This window comes from Otolemur garnettii, unplaced genomic scaffold (assembly GCF_000181295.1).
Source record: "Otolemur garnettii isolate 467f Iridium unplaced genomic scaffold, OtoGar3 scaffold00002, whole genome shotgun sequence".
NCBI lineage: Eukaryota > Metazoa > Chordata > Mammalia > Primates > Galagidae > Otolemur > Otolemur garnettii.
The window spans coordinates 25,901,150-25,923,456 of NW_003852397.1; the positions used below are offsets into that span (position 1 = coordinate 25,901,150).

Genomic DNA, 22,307 nt, shown 5'->3' on the forward strand with positions numbered 1-22,307 from the left:
GCATTTGCATAAAGTTTTAACTCCTACCTGTGGCAGTGTAGTCCCCAGAAGTTATGGACTGGTGCTAGTTTACAAAGTGATACTTGTTTACAGTGAGATAAATACAGGAAGTTTAGAAATGTATTTATTCTTACCAGACAAAGAATCAATCTGTCCAATGTAACAATGTTGTACTTCCATACCATGTCGTTAAGAATTTCAATGCATTTATTGAGTTGCTGACCCCCTGCTGAGGTAGAGAACTCATATACCAGGAAATCTGCAAATGTTCTCACATGGGCCACCAAGGCCCTGGCTCCAATTCTCTCTAATACCCTGGAAGGCAGAGAGTAAAATGTAACTTCCATAGCGGTATGGATGTAACAGTTTGCCAAACAGCATGTAAATTAGGGTTTTGGCTCACCTATAGCCTATCTGATTAATATGATCTGTTTCCAAGAGCATTTTCCAGAGAAGACAAAGAAAGAGTGGAGGGGAGCTCTGCACAAAGTGGGTGATGATGTCACTTTCATTGCTCATTGACTTCCACTTCCTGTACTCCTCCTCCACATTTTTTTTCAGATTAAAGCGGCTTTCCTGAGGTACATTATTTTGTTTGAAGAATGCCTAAAAGGAAGACCAAAAGTTTATTTCATTGATAATAGTAAGAAGAACACCAGATATGGAGTTATGAAACCAGTTTTAGACTCAATTCTGAAATCAACATACTGTTCAGTGATCTTGAGCAACGCAGTAATTAAAGTCTGAATTTGTATACCTGGAAAGTACACAGGCTTAACTAGACTACTTATAAGATTCTTTTTCTAGAATTCCTAAATAGAAATGCTAAGAAGCTTGAATTCAAAGCCTCTTTAATCATCTGTTGATATTTCTGCTTGTCTCAGAGCATAAAGAAAAAAAAGCTGGGGGGTGAGAGGGAGGATTATACCTACATTTTAGTTACTTATGTCAGTGTCTCTATGAGGAATCTCCATTACACTAGCCCAACTGCAGATCTACTGACTCAGAAGCACTGAGGCCGGGCCCCAGCACACTATGGCTTAGTAAGTCCTCCAGGTTACTCTAAGAAGTGAGAACCACTGCAAATGGACGGTTACCATGCCTTAAATTTTCTCTGAAAAGTAGAAGACAGATGAGGTTTGCCTTATAATGTGGATATTATAAAAGCCATATTTACATATTTTCTGTGTGAGTTAAGAAGATTCAGCTAATTGTAATATATAGGATATCCATAAAGTTCATGTGCAATCTTAAATTGCACATGAACTTCTATGGCCACTTCTTGGCCAGAATTCACTATGCACATTCTGTTAAGCTTCATTAAATTATATTTCTCCCCATTTCAGTTCCATGAAAGAGAAAGCATTTTTTAGGTAATGAGATTCTAAAACTGTTAACTATTAAGATGAAACCACAATAATTAATAACCAAATCCTAGAGTAGGACAAAGAACACCATTAAGGATTTGGGAAGTAATAACATTTTTTAAAAAACAAATAAAAGCTGATTTTCTTCAGCTATCACCAAGACTAACTCTCTAGAATAACACTGTGCCTGGAAAGAAGTATTTCATATGTATATGATAAATAATTCAATATCAAATTACCTGTAGCGGGCCTGGAAAACAGCTAAGGGTATGTGAAGCCCAATTATGAGGAGTAAAGCTCATGATGGTCTGAAGTATGTCTTTACACCAAGTTCCCTGAATGGAATCAGAACCTGTAAAAAAATCTAAACATAAAAAAAGAGATGTAATCTAGATATAAATAATCATATCCACAAGTTATAAAAGGTATCAGAGAGAAAATCACAAACAACTATGTGCACTCAGAGAATTTCTCTGCAGTACAGTCACTGCAATACTTAACTCATTATAACTAGTTTAGGACCCAAATTTTCTTAGTTTATGAGTGATTTGGATGATCACAGATGATCATACTAGTAAGTATGAGTACAATTAGTTAAAACATAACAAAAGACATTTGGAATCTCACTGTTTTCAGTTAGAGACTGCCAGTAATATAAGAGTAGTACAGGCCCAGCGCTGTTACGCACTTAGTTCACTTTGACAATGACTTACCAGTACTTTATTGGGCCAAGAAAATAGAATTAAGACAGTAGATGTCTTTCTTGGTGAGTGACACAACTATATATTGCAAGTATAGTAAGTTCATTTACATAAAATAATGTAGTTTACATGTCTATGTTTGAAATTTTTTAATTTAAAAACTATTTACAGGCCAGGTGTGGTGGCTCATGCCTGTTGTCCCAGTGCTGTGGGAAGCCAAGGCGGGTGGATCACCTGAGCTCAGCTGAGTTCAAGACCAGCAGAAGACCAGCATGAACTGGAGTGAGACCCTGTCTCTACAAAAAAAAAAAAGCCAGACTTTGTGGTGAGCACCTGTAATCCCAGCTACTTTGGAGGCAAAGGACAAGAGAATCGCTAAAGGAAGAAAGAAAAAAAAATTTAAAAAAATAAAAATTAAAAAAAAATATATTTACATAAAGCAGCAGTTCTCAAAGTGTGGCCTGCAGACTTCTTGGGAGAAGAGGGAGTCCCTAATACCTTTTCAAGGATTCAGTGATTCAAACTTATTAAATAATAATACCAAGATATCATTGGCTTTCTTTTTTTTTTTTTTTGAGACACAGCCTCAAGCTGTCCCCCTGGGTAGAGTGCAGTGGCATCACAGCTCACAGCAACCTCCAACTCCTGGGCTCAAGCCAGTCTCCTGCCTCTGCCTCCCAAGTAGCAGGGACCACAAGCACCCGCCACAACGCCCAGCTAATTTTTGGTTGCAGCTGTCATTGTTGTTTGGTGGGCCCAGGCTGGATTCGAACCTGCCACCTTGGGTGTACATGGCTGGCACCTCAGCCACTTGAGCCACAGGTTCCGAGCCTCATTGGCTTTCTTAATGTGTTGGTATGTGTGCTGATGGTGGTAAATTACTGGCCTTGCACACAAATCAAATAGTGGAATCAGACTGTATGACAGCCATTGTTTTCTTTGCCACAGGCTCTCAGTTAAAAAAAAAGTGCCAGTTTCACGTAAGAATGTTGTTCATGAAGCAGTAAAAATCACTAAATCTTGACATTGTTATTATTATTTTTGAGACAGAGTCTCACTTTGTCACCCTTGGTAGAGTGCCATGGCAAAATAGGTCACAGCAACCTCAAACTCTTGGGCTCAAGCCATCCTCTTGCTCAAGCCTCCTGAGTAGCTGGGACTACATACAGGTGCCCATCACAACAACTGGCTATTTTTCTTTCTTTTTTTTGTTTAGAGACAGAGTCTCACTTTGTTGTCCTCAGTAGAGTACAGTGGCACCACAGTTCATAGCTCTTCTTGCCTCAGCCTCCCGAATAGCTGGGACTACAGGCGCCCGCCACAACACCCAGCTATTTTTTGTTGCAGTTTGGCTGGGGCTAGGTTTGAACCTACCACCTCAGTATATGGGGCTGGCGCCCTACTCACTGAGCCACAGGCACTGCCCACTGGCTTTTTTTCTTTTTTTAGAGATGTTCCTGCTCAAGCTGGTCTCAAACTCCTGAGCTCAAGTAATCCACCCACCTTGGCCTCCCAGAGAGTTAGCAGTATAGGCATGAGCCACCACACCCAGCTCGACATCTATTTTTAATAACCCATGTGACAAACTGGGAAGCATATACCAAGTGTTTTTTTTTTTTTTAACTATGATGGATGGGTGTCTTGAGAAAAAGCACTGTTTGATTGTTTGTACACTGCATTAATCAGGTGATTTTTTTCTATGAAATTCCAATTTTACTTGAAAGAATATCTGACAGGAAACTATAGTTATTCAGTCTTAAGACATTTAGCACATATTTTCTTAAAAATTAACAGGGAGCTTGTTACTTCAAGGAGAACAAATGATGATATCTTTTACCAATGGTAAAATTTGACCTTACAAGTAAAAATTGGAATTTTGGAAAACGTATCCACAACCATGACATGATAGCATTACCAAACTTAAATATTCTCTAATAAAAATTTTAATAATATTATAAATGTAATTTTATAATGCTGTATAATGAAATGTGCCAACATCTGCTAGATCTACAAAATTCAGCGAACCAACATTTTCCGAACAACCAATTCATGAAGTTACAAAATATGCAAAAATTTAAAAATCTACTAAATGAGGTTGAGCTTGGTGGCTCAAGCCTGTAATCCTAGCACTTTGGGAGGCTGACACACGAAGATCCCTTGAGCTCAGGAGTTCAAGACAAGCCTGAACAAGAGCAAATTCCCATCTCTACTAAAAAAACAGAAAATTAGCTGGGAGCTGTGGTAGGCATCTAGAGTCCTAGCTACTTGGGAGGCTGAGGCAGGAGGATCACATGAGCCCAAGAGTTTGAGGTTTCTGTGAACTAGGTGGATGGATGCCATAGCACTCTAGTGTGGGTGGCAGCACAAGAATCTGTCTCGAAAATAAACAAATTTAAGAAAGAATTCATTAGATATACAAAATAGATGAATGGATTCCAATATAACCAAGTACAAGAAGTTCACTGTTAGGGTTTGGGATTCATTGCAGTTAACCTTTAAGGAACTATCAATTTTCCAATTTTGGTATGAAATCAAAAACATTCACAACTATACAAAAAGGCTATTCAAATACTCTTCTCTTTTCCAACTTCATCTGTGTGAGGGCAGTTTTTTTCACTTGCTTCAACTAAAATAGCATTAACATACTGCAACAGACTAAATGTATAAGCACACCTGAAAATCCAGATACCTTCCTTTACATCAGACATTAAAGAGAGAAACAAAAACATGAAATAATGGTGCCTCTCCTCACTAAAGTTTGGCTTTGGAAAATATACTTTTTTAAAATAAAAATGTGTTATATAATATATGCTAACATGGAATGAGTTTGTTATTATTTTAAATATATTAGTAAATACATATCTTAAAATGTCTCCATTTCAATATTTAATAAAATAAATATCCACAGATATAATCCATATAAATAGAAGCTCTTTGGGAATTTCGATTTATTTTTAAGAGCAACAGGCAGTCCTGAGAACAAAAAGCTTAAGAACTACTACTTAGGCTCAGTGTCCATAGCACAGTGGTTACGGTGCCAGCCACATACACCAAAGCTGGCAGGTTCGAACCCAGCCTGGGCCAGCTAAACAACAATGACAACTGCAACAACAAAAAAAAGCCTGGTGTTGTGGTGGGCACCTGTAGTCCCAGCTACTGGGGCGGCTGAGGCAAGAGAATCGCTTAAGAGTTTGAGGCTATGAGCTGTGAAGCCAAGGCACTCTACCAAGGGTAACAACTTGAGATACTCTCTCTCAAAAAAAAAAAAAAAAAAAAGAACCACTACTTAAAAATTATGTAAGATGGCTGTTATGGAATTTTGGAAAACTTGTATCCACAACCATGACATGATAGCATTTCCAAACTTAAAGATTTTCTAATAAAAATTTTAGTGATATTATAAATGTAATTTTCTAATGCTGTATAATGAAGTGTGCCAACATCTGCTAGATCTACAAAATTCAGTGAACCAAGTGAATTCAAGTTTTCCAAAATTCCTGTTATGTATGAAAGCCAGTTAGAAGGGTGGTATACAAGTGAGCTTCCATTCATAGGTGACACAATGAAGATATCAAAACGAATGGCTTTTTTTGAACAAATGAAAAGTATCTTTTTAGTTTGTTATACCCATAGTAATTAAAAGAATCCCAGCACCCTTTAACTCATCTTTTTTAGGTATTGTTGTTTGCAACTGTACCTGTTACATGAGTTGCTCGAGCTAAGGTCAGTATCAAGGCACGGTTTAATTCTTCAGATTCTGCTGACAGCACTGTTTTGGGATCACTGAGGAAGCGTGTAAACTGTGGCTGTACTTCCGAGCTACCTAATGCTGTTATCAGCCTGAGAGCAGTGCTCTCAACACTAAAAGGTAGGAGAGCAAAAAGAAATGTGAAAAGTCCTACATAAAATTTCAAAATTACAGAATTAAATCTAATTCTAGGCTAATTATAAAGGAAAAACATGCAAACTATGAATATCCCTTGTTTAATTAAAAAAAATCATACTTCTCTTGTGTGAGAATATTGCTTAATTTGTTTAAAAATCTTGGAGTGGGCTCGGCGCCTGTGGCTCAAGTGGCTAAGGCGCTAGCCACATACACCTAAGGTGGAGGGTTTGAATCCAGCCCGGCCGCCAAACAACAATAATGGCTGCAGCAAAAAATAGCCGGGTGTTGTGGCAGGTGCCTGTGGTCCCAGCTACTTGGGAGGCCGAGGCAGGAGATTCACTTCAGCCCAGGAGTTGGAGGTTGCTGTGAGCAGTGAAGCCATGGCACTCTACCCAGGGGCTCAGCTTGAGGCTCTGTCTCAAAAAAAAAAAAAAAAAAATCTTGGAGTGCCAAATTTTATAGTGAAAACCATCTGACATTTTAATACATTGTAAAAAGATAGCTTGATGTCTATAGGACTTAAAAAATGTCACCTGGATATGTACCATTTTAAAAATTATATTTTTTTATATAAAATATAATTCAAAGCAAAAGCAAAATGACATGACACTTAAATCACAACCTAAAGTATAATTTAAGTCCAGCATTCTAAAGGGCTAAATTAGAAGATAAAAATAAAGGCACGGGAGGTACTAATTCTCAGTCAAAAAAATCCTAAAACAATTACTCAACTAAATTAATCAATTTCTATATAAAAAATTGAACTCCACTCCTATACTAGACATAAAATGAATTAGAAGCAAAGGAGTTCTATGACAAATGAATAAAAATATTATTATAAGATAAAGGATTAAGATCCCAAGCTCCAACAAAGTTTCTAGTAAATCTTAAGGAAAAGCAGTCTTCTTGGGTGGCACCAGTGGCTCAAAGGAGTAGGGCACCGGCCCCATATACTGAAGGTGGTGGGTTCAAACCTAGCCCCGGCCAAAAACAGCAAAAAAAACAAAACAGAAAAAAGAAAAACAGTCTTTAATGAACTCACCACAGGTGGAGCTGGTTCTGGTTCGTTTGTGCAACCGCAGCCAAAGTATGAAGATGGCTCAGGAGCTGAACTCTGTAATGGGGCTGAATGTGGTGCATCCGGTAGCTGAACATTTCAAGGAGTGTGTGCAAGATCCCCCATGCGTGTGACTTGAAAACAGTTGGCAAAAGCTGACCTGGAAGAATGAGACAATTTAAAGCATCAATTATTAAAAGCTATGCATTAAAATACATTTAAATAAAGTGACAATGAATAAAATGTATGTAAAAATTTGATAATGAAATACACACACATACACACACCCTTACATATATATTTTCCTTCTCTACTTTAATAGTAGGAAAAAAGTCCAGATCCTAATTATAATATCAAGTTTACTTTTTTCCTTGAATTTGGTAAATGATATTCAAGTTCATCTGGAAAAGTAAATGAGACAATATATGAAAAAAATTACTCTAACCTTACTCACTTTTAAATTAACTTCTTGGTTATCTTTTACATTTTTTTTGAAAGGTAATGTTCCTAACCTTTCAAAGTATAAACTTCACTTTTTAATACCCTTGTTAAGGGTATTAGCTTTATTCAACTCTCAATTATCTGAGAAGAGTTACCATGCTTAAAATTAAAATTATGTTGTACTGAAAAAGTTAGAATTACCATGAATCAAAAAGTCACTTCCACAATAAAAGTATCTATTATTTACAGCTGCATAACAGCTAGCAGACATTGTAAGGTATCTTCTGCAATGTAGAAAAACTCCTTCCCTATTGCTAGTCAGACTGAGTATGCACTAGACAATAGCATTGCTTCCTTGGGGGAGAGTCTAACTTGCTTGAGGATGGGGACCCTGACTATCCTGCTCACTGAGCTCTGAACACTTAGTACATTTGCTTTTTCTTACTTATTTGGAAATGCAACAATCTCCCGACTCCCACTTCCTATCCCTCGTTTTGCTTTCTTTTTCTCTAGAACACATATCACCTGACATACCACATATTTATTTACTTTATTGCCTCCCTTATTAGCGTGTAAGCTCCATGACAGTGATTTCCTTCTCTGCTATACCCCTGACACTAAAAAAAAACCCCAAAAAACATTGAATTAATGAATAGATTAATGGTTATAAACATCAGAAAGTCCTGTCTTACTGATAAATCCTTTAATGCCCAAAGACTCTATCTCCATATAGACCAATAAACGACTGTAAGTTTCCACTAGGGCTGGAGCCAAGGCCACACTGGACTTTGCATGAGCAAGTTTTATCACCCTGGTTGCAATGCTGTGAATAAGGCTGAGAAGACAAAAAGGGAAGAAAATAAACATCCATATAGATGACATAAATACAAGGGATTCTTTGCTTGTAGGTAGCCCAGTATAAATCTGAACTTACATGATTCAAATGAAACTGATTGATTTAATACATTTAAGTTGTGCAGGACACTTGGTAACAATGCACTTGCTGTACAACCTGGGACTAACTCCTGTTTCTATCCATCAGGATCTCCCTGCCCATGGAAAAACAAACTGGGTACAACCACAAGAGCATACTTGTGATGTTAGGATCACAAGTTAGCAATGTTGTAAAACTGATGTTACGCTGTTTTTCTTTTCACATGATGTAACAAAATACATTTGAGAAATTAAATAATTTCTGTCATAGATTTATTTAATATCACCACTATGATCAAAATTGCAGGTTCTATCTGGACTTTGCTCAAATCTCTCACATATGCAAGTGAAGCACATGTAAGATTCTGTCACAGTGTCTACTATTTGTAAAAGAGGTTGGTTTTACGAGAACTGACACACACCTGGAGGTCCATGGATGTGTTGTCTTTGGCCTACGCAGTTTTAAGTCTGAGACAACACTTAAAAATCTGGGTTTCTATCCCATCTCAAAAAATTCTGGAAGATCTAACTACACTAAGTCCTCATTCTTATACTGCAGACATTAGCTCCGGCTGGCCTAAGCCCCTTCCACTCACAGACCTCCAGGCTTCACTCCTCTATAACTCTCAGCTTGGCTCCATGCGGCACTTGAAGTTCTGGAATTACACCCAACAGAGCCATTTCTGTCTCATAGAAACCATAATGTCAATTCTAAAAGGGTCCCTATAATCAATAAAGTAAAAGGCTTAAAATGTTCACACATTCAAACTCTGTAATTCTACTTCCAGCATTTTTTTTTTTTTAATTTCAAGTTAATGTGAGGGTACAAACAACCAGGTCAAAATAATTGAATTTGTTAAGTAGAGTCCCCTAGAGTACAACCTGCACTCACAAAAGGTGCACCAAACCCCCCCACACTCTGCTCATTCAGTGGAAGCACCCCTCTCATTCCCCCTCCTCCCAACTTGAATTGAAATGAGTTTTTTCTCCTATGTGGGTGTGCATTAGACTATCCACTGGCTTCATGTTAGTACTGAATACATCAGATATTTGCTTTTACATTCTTGTGGTACTTTACTAAGAAAAATGCGTTTTAACGCCATCCAGGTTAATACAAAAGATGTGAAGTTACTGTCTTTTTTATAGATGAATAGTATTCCGTGGTATGCATATACTATAATTTATTAATCTATTCCTGAGTTTATGGGCATTTAGGCTGTTTTCACTTCTTGGCAATTGTAAATTGAATTGCATTAAACAATCTAGTGCAAATGTCCTTATGATCAACTAATTTTTTTTTTCTGGGTAGATGCCTATAGTGGGATTGCATGGTCAAATGGGAGGTCTAATTTGAGTTCTCTGAGGATTCTCCATTAGTTTGCAATCCCACAAACAGTATAAAAGTGTTCCCTTCTCGGGGCAGAGCTTGTGGCTCAAAGGAGTAGGGCACCAGCCCCATATACTGGAGGTGGTGGGTTCAAACCCAGCCCCAGCCAAAAACTGCAAAAAAAAAAAAAAAAAAAAAAAGAGCCCCAAACAAAAAAGTCTTCCCTTCTCTCCACATCTGCACCAGTATCTACAGCGTGGGGACTTTGTGAGGTTGGCTAATCTTGCTGGGGTTAGGGGGTTTTGATTTGCATTTCTCTGATGATTAGGGATGATGAGCATCAGCAAATTTTTAATGAAAAAGTAATTGTGGGTGGGTGCAAAGACAGGCACCCTATGCAGATAGTCTTCACAGACATCTTTTTAAACATTAAGAGGGTGCAAACACCCTCAATGTCCAACAAAGTAGAACTGGATAAATAGTCATATACTGCTACACAAAAACAATCTTTGTAGGATTTTTTTTTTTTTTTTTTGAGACAGGAGCCTCAAGCAGTCCCCCTGGGTAGAGTGCCGTGGCATCTCAGCTCACAGCAACCTCCAACTCCTGGGCTCAAGTGAGTCTTCTGCCTCTGCCTCCCAAGTAGCTGGGACCACAGGCGCCCGTCACAATGCCCAGCTATTTTTTGGTTGCAGCTGTCATTGTTGTTTGGCGGGCCCAGGCTGGATTATAACCCGCCACCTTGGGTGTACGTGGCTGGCGCCTTAGCCACTTGAGCCACAGGCGCCGAGCCATTTGTAGGAATTTTTAAAAATCTTTTTGAAGGCTGCTAGACCTCAAAAGGTGTTTGATTATTACAGAGAAAGGTGATTATAAAAGGGTATTTCAGTATGATTCCATTTTTCTCATAAGAGAAAAAAAGTTAAACTAAATGTAATATACACATTTATCCATAGGGAAAAACAAATTCTAAAATATATACAAAAATTTTACAATGCTTACCTTTCATGAAGGGATTATAGCAATTATTTTCTTTGGCTTATTTGTATATTCTACAATGCCTATAATAAGCAATGTTCATTTTTATAACAAAATCAATCTATTTTTACAAATGCATTTGACCATAAAATACACACATACAATCATGAAATCAAAGTTTATACTATATTGCTATCAATTCACTGACATGGAATGAAATAAATAAAAAATATACCTCATTTTAGCATGAACTGTCAGTGAATCCAGGAGGTTCATTGGTAAGGGAGTAATAGATCCTGAAGCCAAACAGCTAGTTCCAGGGAGAGGTATCCTCATAATTCCATTTCCATAAATGGTTTCCACCAGCGCTCCCATTGGTAATGTAAAACACTCTGAATTTGTGGAGTACGCATTGCATAACAGGGCAATCTTATAGTCGTTCATTTGTAAACTTTTATTTCTCAGACTCTGCTGGAGAAACCTAAAAATTTACATTTTATTAAACGCACATCATTTTGATACAGTAAACTTAAATTTTTTTTTAAAAAGGTCCATTTTATGCAACTATTCATTGGTGCTATCTTTCTTCTTACAGATATAATTTCTGGGTGAAATGTAGAATGGAAATACATAAAAGTTTAGGTAGCATTTCAGAAGATGCTTAAATCATCGTAAGTTAACAATTGATGGGTATTTCTTAAGTATATTCTACATATATACAACACTGTATCAGGCTCAGTTTCAGAGAATAAAGAAATAACTCATAAAACCATGAACTATGTTTCTATTTATTATCTGTTTAAGTACAAAAATATGCATTCATTATAGATACCACCATGGAAAAAAATGGTTAAGCAGTGTTGCAGACAATGAAAGCCAAGTGAAATATCAAGTCTGACTACCCTAGAGTCTCTTATGAAGCGATCTGGCATTCCTTTCCAGAAGTTCTAGGTGGGCAGTTCAGCTACTCCTAGCACCCTTGACTAGAGCACAGTACTATCACAGGGCATCTTCCTTGAGTCATCTCAGCTTTGGAAGAGACACAAGGGAGCATGTCAGGCACATCAGTGCCATCAGTCCCAGAAGCCCAGGGAGTAAAAGATAATTTCAGTCAGATCATGTTCAAATCCCATGCACTTGAGAAATTCTGAAACATTTTCATATTAATAAAATAGATACACTTCTGTTAAATTAGTAACTTTAAAATGTAACACATAAAAACAAAGATCAGCTTTGAAAATTAAAAAAAAAAATCTTTATGTATAAGCAGCACTAAACTTCCAGTAGTTTCCTGATATGGGTACTGGTCAGATTCTCTTACTATGACATACTCATTAAATGTTTATCCCTACCCTACCTCCAAAGGGTTAGGAGGGATTTCCACACTGCACACAAATATTGAAACCATTATTAGTTTCAATCCACTATTTATTAAACAAGAAAATTAAATATTAAGCAACAAATGACTTACTCGTGGTGAAGCTTTAAGGAATGGGGTATTGGAATCTGTAGCTTTGAGTTGTCATTTTGAGCTTTTCTATTAAGATGAATCCAAATGCAAGTCATTGCAAAGGCGTGAGTTGACTGGGGTTTGTTAATATCAGGAACTGGGATACACTGAAAAATAAAAATATTCATATTATAAGAAAAGAAGAACTAATTATATGTATTTTTGTAATCCATTTCTGGTATATCTCTCTTTAAAATATCCTATCTTGGGTCGTTGCCTGTGGCTCAAGTGGCTAAGGCGTCAGCCACATACACCTAAGGTGGCGGGTTGGAATCCAGCCTGGGCCCGCCAAACAACGATGGCTGCAACCAAAAACTAGCCGGGCATTGTGGCAGATGCCTGTGGTCCCAGCTACTTGGGAGGCTGAGGCAGGAGACTCACTTGAGCTCACGAGTTGGAGGTTGCTGTGAGCTTTGATGCCATAGTACTCTACCCAGGGGGACAGCTTGAGGCTCTGTCTCAAAAAAAAAAAAAAAAAAAAAAATCCTATCTTAATTTAGCCCAAATGAACCCTTGACTATTCAGTAATACAAATCAGAAAGTCTAACAGCCACAAAAACTTAAAACTATTAAAAGATGTTATACTTGACATGTTATTATTTTCCAAGAAAGTAACAGAAATTCCCAAGTGCTTAGTCAAGCTTTTCCTACTATCACAGAGCATTTGCAAACAAAAATCAGTTTTAAATTTTTATTTAAAAAACATAAAACTCATCATTATGAAATCTTACTGATTGTGATAAATATACTAAAAACACAGAAGTTCTACAAGTCTCAGAATACTTTTCAAGAACATGTAACAGAGGTTAGGCATGGTGGCTCACACCTATAATTCCAGCACTTGGGGAGGTAAGGTGGAAGGATCACTTGGTTACTAACCTGGGCAACACAGTGAGACCTCATCTCTTAAATTAATTAGTTAAAAAGTTAGCTAGGCATAGTATCATGTACCTGTAGTCTCAGGTACTCAAGAGGCTTAGGTAGGAGGATCACTTAGCTCAGGAGTTAGAAATTACAGTAAGCTGTGTTCAGGTCACTGAATTTCAGAGTAAAACCTTGTCTCAAAAAACAAAAATACAATCCCCCAAAAAGGTAAAAATTCAAGAAATATGTAATGTAAACGACAATCCTTAAACATATAAATGTGAAATGATATGGATGTCTCAAATTTGCTTTAAAATATTCTAGCATTAACTAAAAAGGAGGAAAGATGAAATAGGAATATTTCTTGATGACGGGTATGTGAGTTAATGTTCTATTTACTCTAATTTTGTATATGTTTGAAAATTCCATAATAAAATGTTTCTTTAAAATGGCAATCTTGAAAATATACCATATTTTACTCAAATTTCTTATGTAACAAGACACTGAGGGAAACACACTCAGACTCACTTGGCAAACAGAAAAGTAGATATCAATAGATGCTGTTATTTGGCCATTTGATGTGTAGCTTTAGAGCTATTTAAAACTGTAGACATACTTAGAATGTAGAGAAAGAGCTGGCTATATTTGATGTTCTACTGTGATTTAGCATAAACTTTAGAAATAATCTAGTTTAATACCTTCATTTTGCACGAGTAAACTAATGTCAAACGATACTGAATGCTCTTCTCATGGTCATGGTTAGCCATGGAATTGGAAAAAGAACTCATCCATATCTAGCGTTCTTTTCACAAAATTACACTAGAATCCTCAAACATAAATTAACATAATTTATTTATCACATTGTTAACAATTCAATAGAACTTACTTCTTTTTCTGGGTACAGCAAGTCAAAGAGCTTCATTACAGGGAGAAAATCAGCTAGTGCATTTTTCTGAATACTTCCAGAAATGAACTGCAGGAGAACCCACATCAGATGATCTCTGCCTTTTATCAATCCTCGCCCTGCTAACTGTAAAAGATATTTAAATACAGATGTGTACATAGCTACTTAAAGAGGAATGTAGGAATTTTTTTTTCCCCCCAGAGAAGCTCAGGTTTCTGGTCTTGGAAAGTAAGCATCTAAGTTTGGCATTTACTAAATATGTGGTCTCAATTCAAAACACACCATGCAAAGCCTAACTATTTATTTTACTATTATATATATGTTTTCTCCTGCTCTCCAAAATAACTATGCACATCAAACATTCAATGTTTGAGAATGTAATCAAATTGATCACATTGTACAGGAGAATCAAGTTTAATATGGGATAATTCTTATTAAAAATATTACCAAAAAATAGGATATACTCTATTATAACAAAAGGATTTTTTTTTTTTTTAATTACCATGGACAGGTTATCATAAAATGCTTTTCCTGGTTTCCTCTATAACAGACACCAACGATGGTCGGGTGAAGAGAGGGTGGTTAAAAGAACTTTAATAACTTTTATGAAAAATGTTCCCCCAAATAACTTCTCCTATACAGATGTTACAAATATAACATTTATTTTCATTCACTGTGTCCAAAACTTTGTGGCAAAAACCCACTTGCCCACAAACTTATTCTTCTATTTCTCTTCCCTTTTTTTGGATTCACTGTCCTACCCTGTTATTCATTACCAGAGTAGATAGCAGTGAGGGTCCTATTATACCCTGTGTCAGCTGCTGGTCACCTAGTTCTACTCAACCTATCTCTAAAAACAAAAATACAAACCACGGTTCCCCCAGCCCACTGCAGGATCTTTCTGCCTCTGGTTCTGCCCCCATCCATCTCTGCACCACTATTTTCCTTCTGTGGCCAGTGGCAGTAATTTTTCTAACTATACAAGATGATGCCATCCCCTTCCTGATTGCCTACAAAAACAAAAATTAACCTCCTTAGAACAGGCACACGGTCATAGAAAGTTCTCCATGTCGGCCCTTGCCTTCCTGATCTCACCAAACTTCTTCTTTTACATTTTCCCTTTCAGCTCTCACACACCTATCTCCCCTTCCAAATGATGATCTTATTGCTAGGGAAACACTTCCCTATCTTTCTCTCTTAGCAAATGTCTATTCGCCCTTGAGTGTCAAAGATCTCTTTGATAGAGTCATTCCTAGTGTCTTTGATAGGAACCATTCTCTTTCATTCCCATTGCAGGGAAACATGCTTCCATTGTGACAGCCATTAAATAATGATCAGATTGTTTACATGTATACCTTCCCCTCCAGTGAGGTGCTCCTTGAAGTATTACAGTCGCTTTTTATCTTGTATCCCCTGGTGCCTGCACTGTGAATATGTGGCGTGAATGACTGAATTCAGTTCCTACAGTGTCATGTTAAGAAACCTTCCTGCCTTCCTTCTCACAACACTTCCTCTTTTACATTTTCTCCTAAAACCTAGGACAGAAATTAGGGCTCAGAACTTCTGCCCATGCTGAAATCACTGGGGAATGCCCTAATCAGCCTAAACATACTAATCGCAGGTGAAGGGGGAAGCTGCTCTGACCAAAAGATTTAGGACACACCTTCTGATGAAGAGAAAGAACCATATGTGGAAAACTTGCAAACTGGAAAAGCACAAAGAAAATAAGCTGACTCGACAGATGCTGCCACAGGAGCTGGCTGGTTCCCCCATCGTCAAACTTCTCTTCAGTCTCGGATCGCTCCATAGCATAAACCACCAGATCCACCAACTGGTCCTCCAGCACAGGGCAGCGCTGCTTGTGCTGTAGGGCAGAGATTAAATACAGTATTCCAAAAGCCTCTCGGTTAGTTTCAGAAGTCACCAGTTAATGGGCATTAATCGTAACAAGAGGCTGAGGAGCATGGAATGAAGTTGAACTTAAGAAGTTAAGTTAGATTTTCTCTATTAAAGCTGCATCATGTTATTTTATCACAGAGCCAAAGTTTCATAAGAAAATTTTTTTTCAGGTTCTTGACAAAATAGACTACTTATTACGTTTTGACTTCCACTACAGACATTTTGGTTTGATTTGACAAAGGGCACTATATATAGGAGACAATTTTGTTATCTGTCCTTTGAAAAATGATAACATTTTAAAAGGCATATGAGATAGGGATAGCAGGATTAATTTTGTAATCTAACTTAAAAGATGAAAACTGTGGATTTCCAGGGATCAAATGTTCTGATTGAGTAAATAAAGCAGCATGTGATCTATGTATTTAAATTAACCACCACAAGTTTACACTAACTTTATACACAGGGATATATCTAAATAGCTGCCAGAATACCCAATGTCTGTTTTTCACTGTTTGGTATTGATTCCGATACTGAAATGGAAGAAATAACTTTCTCTGGAAAAAGAAAGATTGATCTCTGCTCTTTCCTTTTGGAAGACAAACATAATGCAGCTTTAATTTTAAATTAGACCATTTTAAAATCTAAAACAAGAAAAAGAATTAAATTTAAACACTAAAAATGAAAATGCAACTTCCCTTTCTAGAGGCAAAAAGATGTGCTTTTTAAAGTGATTTAAGAAATATACTTTTAATGAAAAAAAGTTAAGTCATATTTCAAGTCATTTTCATATTTCTTTTGTAAATTTTACATGACTTAGTAGCAGGCAGTTGGAAGCCTTTCTGATAAATATCATTACTAATATTGCACATCCCCCTAAACTTTAGATGTGATTATCAGTCTTTTGCCATGAAAAAGGGATATGATTTTTTTAAATTTAGGGAAAAAATGCAAAATGGGGACAAATTTAGAAATAAACAAGACATGAGTAGCATCCCCTCTTTTGCATGCTCTTTGCCAGCTCCAAACTCGTAAAGCTCCAATATAGCTGCACTTTCTGAAAACATGCAAATAAAACAAACATCTATCCAAACAGTAAGCATCAATGGTTGTTCCATATTTTTTCAAAAATACACAATGCCATGATCACAGTTCAACCACATTACAGGTTTACAAATAGCGATATTAACACCACCACTTGATACTACAGTACTTTTCCTCCAAATGTCATTGTCATTATGAAGCAGAGCAAAGTGCAACAGACAACACTACAGACTATTTCTTAAATCAGCATGCAAAACTACTGTGTACAGGGCTTGAAATTCACTAGTTCTGCCAACCACCAACAACCTAAGAAATGTGTCAGACAACACAAATTTAGAGTGAGATCATTCAAAGTATACAGGAGTCAGAAAAAATTGTGAAAAGAAGTTAAGCCAGGATTTCCAGTAGGAATTTTTCACTAGTGATGGGAATTTGCTTCTAGTTTGGAAACAAACCAATTTGTCATCTATTTCTCCATCCATAAGGGTCTTCAATCAATCTGCTTTAGGAAAAAAAAGCAAACTAAGTAAAATTGGATTTAGCACCTGAGTCACTTTAAAGTTACTCTTTTTAGTATTAACTATTTATTTTAAAAACTAGATTTTCACCTATATATTTTTAGCATGTTGATGGTCATACAGTTAATGATTAAAAAAGAAAAGCCAAAGATACTAAGATTTTGACAAAGGAAGAATACCAGGAAATTTACAGGTAAAGCTGATAGTCCTTCAGTACATGACATGACTTAAGATTACTCCCAACTTTTTTGCTAAGAATTAAATCCACCAAAAAATCTCTATAATACCTAATGCCCTTGTAAATTGGTGGTAGCAGAATATCTAACAGGATTAACTATAAATTTCCCAGGTGTTTAGGGCTATTGCCAAGAATGTTTCTCAAACCAAATTTAAAGACAGCTTAAACATGTTGCTTTATCTGCCAACTGGGGGAATATCAGAAAAAAAAGAAAAACCTGAAATATAAAATAATTTGTACTAACTGCTTTGTAATAATAAGTTTTGCTTTACTTTTCCTTTATTAAAAGATAGGTACATTAAAATTAATACTCTCTTCCCTAGGGCTGGTGGTTTTAAAATGTGGGACAAATAGTTGTAAAGCAGTGTAAGGATCTATGGATAAAGGTTAGCCGTCAATCTCTAGGCTAAGATAAGAGATTATAAGTCAATAGATGCTATCTCTATGGCTATTCGCCTGCTCTCTGAAAGCTTTCACAAATTTAAAGCTTCAAAATACTGGCACAGAAAGTTGAATTTGTTAGTTTACCTCATATTGGATATTTAGTTAAAATATGTTAAGGATAAGAAAATGTAAATTCAGTATTTTAACTATTCCATTAATATGCCTAGATAATAGCCTAACTATATTGGAATTTCATTTTAAACTTTCAGCTTTGATAAAAGCCAAAAATCGGGCAAATGTGTTAATAGAAACATTAATATTAACCCACCTATGCTCCTGCTTCTTTCCCATTACTCTTGCAAATAGTAAATGATAGTGCCTTTCAGTCTTAGTGTCCCACATGCTATATTGAGTGTCACTTGCCACTTTCCATGTAACAGTTCTGGTAATGCTTTTGCAGTGAAACTGTGATGTATTATGCTTAGGTGAGCCTATGTTAATTTTAAATCCTTATGCCAATGCTATAAATCAATTTCAAAGCAATTCAGGACAAGTTGGAAAGAAAAATCTCTTTCAATGTCATTTATCAAATTCTCTTGTTTAACCAAGAAAGCTGCCAATCAGAAAACCAGAGCCCTATGCCAGTTAATACACTTTCAATGGTGCCTTTCACTGGTATTTTGAACTTTAGAAGTTACTTCCAAGAAACCTGAGTGATTAGTTTAAGACAAACAGAATGGTGAATATTTCACTGTCTCTCTGCAGCCAGAGTTTGAAGCAATCACATAAAAGCTTGAGGAATGTATCTGTTTTGTGATGCTTTTACTCTGCGGGAAGCATGCAAGCTCTTGTGAAGGACGCAAAACAAGATTTTTCCACTCCGAATTTAAGTCTAATATTTCACCTTGGTGGTCACAGAACTGAGCTAAGTATCACCTTTGGAACAGAACTGATCTTAGGATAGAATATGGCCCAATTCCTACTGGAAAATGCAATATGAACAGCTCTTAAGAAAGTTTCAAGCTTTAAGTAAATTATTGCGTTGCTAGAGAAAGGACAAGAAAGTACAGTGTAGGATATAGTTCTGTAATGATAAAAGATGTGATAAGATGACTTGGTTATTTTTAGTCAGATGCTTCCTATCCTCTGTGTGTTTTCATTTGCTAGTCTGCTTTCCAGCAGGTAAAAATAATCTATCAAGTCAATGCAGCTATTACCTTCCATCTACAAGTCCCCTCACTACAGAGTTTTCTATGGAAACAGTTACTGATGAATTGTGAATTTTTGACAATGTTTACACTACAGTGGGACCAATACTAATAATGTTCTGTCAGCATTTCCATTATAAACTTTATTTTTTATGGATTTATGTCTTAGTCATAAACTTCTTTTAGGTTGAAACTTATTGAAATGATCAGATCAGAAATACTCTTAATTGTTCTGTCAATTTCTAGTTTGAGAAGAGCTGCTCCCCAAAAGAAAAAAGCTAGGGACAGCTAAGGATGTCTGGGGCAAGGTACTTGCAGCTCAAATGACCAAGGGTACATTTATCCACCAAACTGCAAAAAAAAAAAAAAAAAAAAATTAAGTCACATATGACTTAAAGTTCATTGCAAAAATTAGTCTGAAGGCATAGCATGAAGCATTCTTTCAAAGTTAACTGAATACTTACCTCTAATTCAAGTGAAAGTTGATCAGAATTAAAGACTTGGTATTTAAGATGTTAATTTAACAGATTATATGGAGTAACTGTCAGATACTCTAATGTGAAGCAGTTTCAGTTTCACATGTAGAAAGGCTTGTCCAAACAAGGAAACTTGGCAAATTTTTCAGAAGAAAAAACTTAAAATAATAAAAGAGATACTGCTACTAGGGTGAGGTTTGGCATGCAAAGTTTCAACACTGAGCAAGTTTTATGGCCAAGCTATATGTCCTCAAAAATAGGGCTTTATAAATGGAAGCACTGGCACAACCTTCACTATAGTATTGCAAACAGTGACGCTATTTTATATAACCTAGACAAGAATGTCTTTTTAAAATCAAAAAGCTGGTTTATTTTAATATGTTGGGTTCAAAAAGTTTTAACAAAAATAATTAGAACCACTATTTTGTTTAAAACATCAAAGGTGAAAAGTCTTAGAACAGACTTGGGACTGTATAAGAGTTTGGTTTATGAAGTTTGGCCACGGTGTTTTTCTCCCACCATAGGTGAGCTTCAACGGAGAGGAGCTCACTCCAGGAGGAGGGCACTTCTGGCAAAGACGGACAAAGAAGGGTGTTTGTCAAACAGGTGTGGGGTCATCTAAGAGTGTGACAGTTCTTAGTCAATCCCCAGGTTTCCAAAAAAACCTTTCCTGTATAAAGTTTACCACTCCAACTTTTAAAAGCAGTGTATCTCTATTAAAGTGCTTTTTTTCTTTTTTGTGTTATTTTTAATTTGTTTTTGTTTTAAGGCAAAGCAACATAAGTATTTTTGTTGTTATTTATTTAGTTGTTAACTGTCTGGAAAGATAAAGGCCACCGGCGAATCTTTCCATCTCTGAAAATTCTACCAGGCTAGCTATAGCCCTAAAGTATGAAAAACAGTAAAATGGAGTGGGAAGCAAAAACAACCCATCAAAAAGTGACAGGGTTTACTGAGTGCCAGGTGTTGTCTTTTTGTTTAAAAACAAAAACCAAAAAAAAAAAAAAAAGATATTAAAAAAGCAAACACCAAAAAAACAAAACCAAAAACAAAAACCAAAAAACCAAAAAACAAAACCAAAAACAATCCACCAAAAAGAACTCTCATATCCCAAGAAGAAATTTTTTTAGTGGCCTTGGTCTCAGCATGGTCCTGCCAATTTCAAGCCCCGACCATACACGTATTCTCTAAATGGAATCAGTGGCTACAAAGCGGCCAGCGTATCGTTAGTCACAATACAACAGTAAGGTTGTGAACATACCTGAGCAATGTTCAAGGTCTAGAGCATTGGAGGATGGGCAGGACAAGACAGGACAGAACAAAAATAAAGGAAGAAAAAAAGAAAAGACAAAACAGTGACTATGAGGCCAGCCTCAAGGAACCCAGAGTCAGCACAAACCCTCCCACATGTTAAACCACCAAAAATAAACAAATATACACCAAAAAAAAAAAAACCAAAAAAACAAACAAAAAAAAACAGCAAGAAGGCCACGCTGAAGATTATAAGGGTTAGAAAAATAGACACCCAAGCAACAAAAAAAGTAAAAAATTATGGTTAAGTCATGTGTAGGTTTCTCTGGCAAAAGGTATACTTGAAACTGGCCTTATAGGAAAAAAAGCAATGCAAAATAAACCAACTTTAAAAAATCTCATTTTTAATTTAAACATTCTTAAAGCAATATAGAAATGATAGAAACAATACGTTATTTAATAAACCACATATTTAAAAAAATCACCAAATAGTTTTTAACTGTTTTGCTCAGTTAGCTATAGCAAAGAAAAGAGAAAAGAATAGTGCAGATTCTATGCAAAATGTACTAGGTTTCTGGTATAGTACAGTACCTGCTTATTTAAACCTAGCATATTGCAGACCATATCCCTGGAATAAGGCTGCTCCAATACATATCTCAACAAAGCAGTCTGCGGTTCAAACAGATCCTTTAAAGAAAATACAGAAAATCATTGCTTCAAGATCAACATATATGTTAATTCAAATTATTTGAAATTGAGATTAAAAAGTCCTCTAAATGCATTTATTACCTTCACACAGTAGGCAGTATCTAGTGGGGAAAAAAATCATAGGATTTTAGTGCTTACAATGTTTCTGTTCCCACCCCTCATTTGATATCTGAGGTAAAGGGACTTGCCCAAGGTCACACAGAGGCTAACAATAAAGATAACACTGGAACCAGATCTTCCAATCCCCTGCCCCAGTGTGTTTTCCATTCTACATTCCTAAAACATAAAAGGTTGACATTTTTTAATTTTAGAGTATCGCAATGTTTATGTAGATTTGGTCCTTAGTAATAACATTTCTTAGACATAAATATTATTAAAAATATCAGCTTGGCGCCTGTGGCTCAAGCAGCTAAGGCGCCAGCCACATACACCTGAGCTGGCAGGTTCAAATCCAGCCCAGGCTGCCAAACGACGACGGCTGCAATCAAAAAATAGCCAGGTATTGTGGTGGGTGCCTGTAGTCCCAGCTACTTGGGAATTGGAGGCAGGAGAATCACTTGAGCCCAGGAGTTGGAGGTTGCTATGAGCTGTGATGCCACAGCACTCTACCCAGGGG

General features: G+C 36.5%; 1 protein-coding gene across 2 annotated transcripts in view; it reads right to left on the reverse strand.

Annotated features, from left to right (window-relative positions):
* LOC100954230 (mediator of RNA polymerase II transcription subunit 23) overlaps positions 1 to 22,307 on the reverse strand; it is a 48,428-nt gene that overhangs the window by 12,573 nt on the left and 13,548 nt on the right. Inside the window, exons 10-21 of one of the 2 annotated variants that reach the window (XM_012805998.2) lie at positions 21,575 to 21,670; positions 20,994 to 21,011; positions 15,632 to 15,832; positions 13,951 to 14,094; positions 12,162 to 12,307; positions 10,926 to 11,171; positions 8,145 to 8,287; positions 6,997 to 7,171; positions 5,766 to 5,929; positions 1,607 to 1,731; positions 404 to 606; positions 135 to 315 (exon numbers count right to left, since the gene is read on the reverse strand). In XM_012805998.2, the coding sequence (XP_012661452.1) occupies positions 135 to 315; positions 404 to 606; positions 1,607 to 1,731; positions 5,766 to 5,929; positions 6,997 to 7,171; positions 8,145 to 8,287; positions 10,926 to 11,171; positions 12,162 to 12,307; positions 13,951 to 14,094; positions 15,632 to 15,832; positions 20,994 to 21,011; positions 21,575 to 21,670 (1,842 nt within the window). The remainder of the gene's footprint in view (positions 1 to 134; positions 316 to 403; positions 607 to 1,606; positions 1,732 to 5,765; positions 5,930 to 6,996; positions 7,172 to 8,144; positions 8,288 to 10,925; positions 11,172 to 12,161; positions 12,308 to 13,950; positions 14,095 to 15,631; positions 15,833 to 20,993; positions 21,012 to 21,574; positions 21,671 to 22,307) is intronic. The other variant, XM_023513518.1, reaches the window with a different exon arrangement.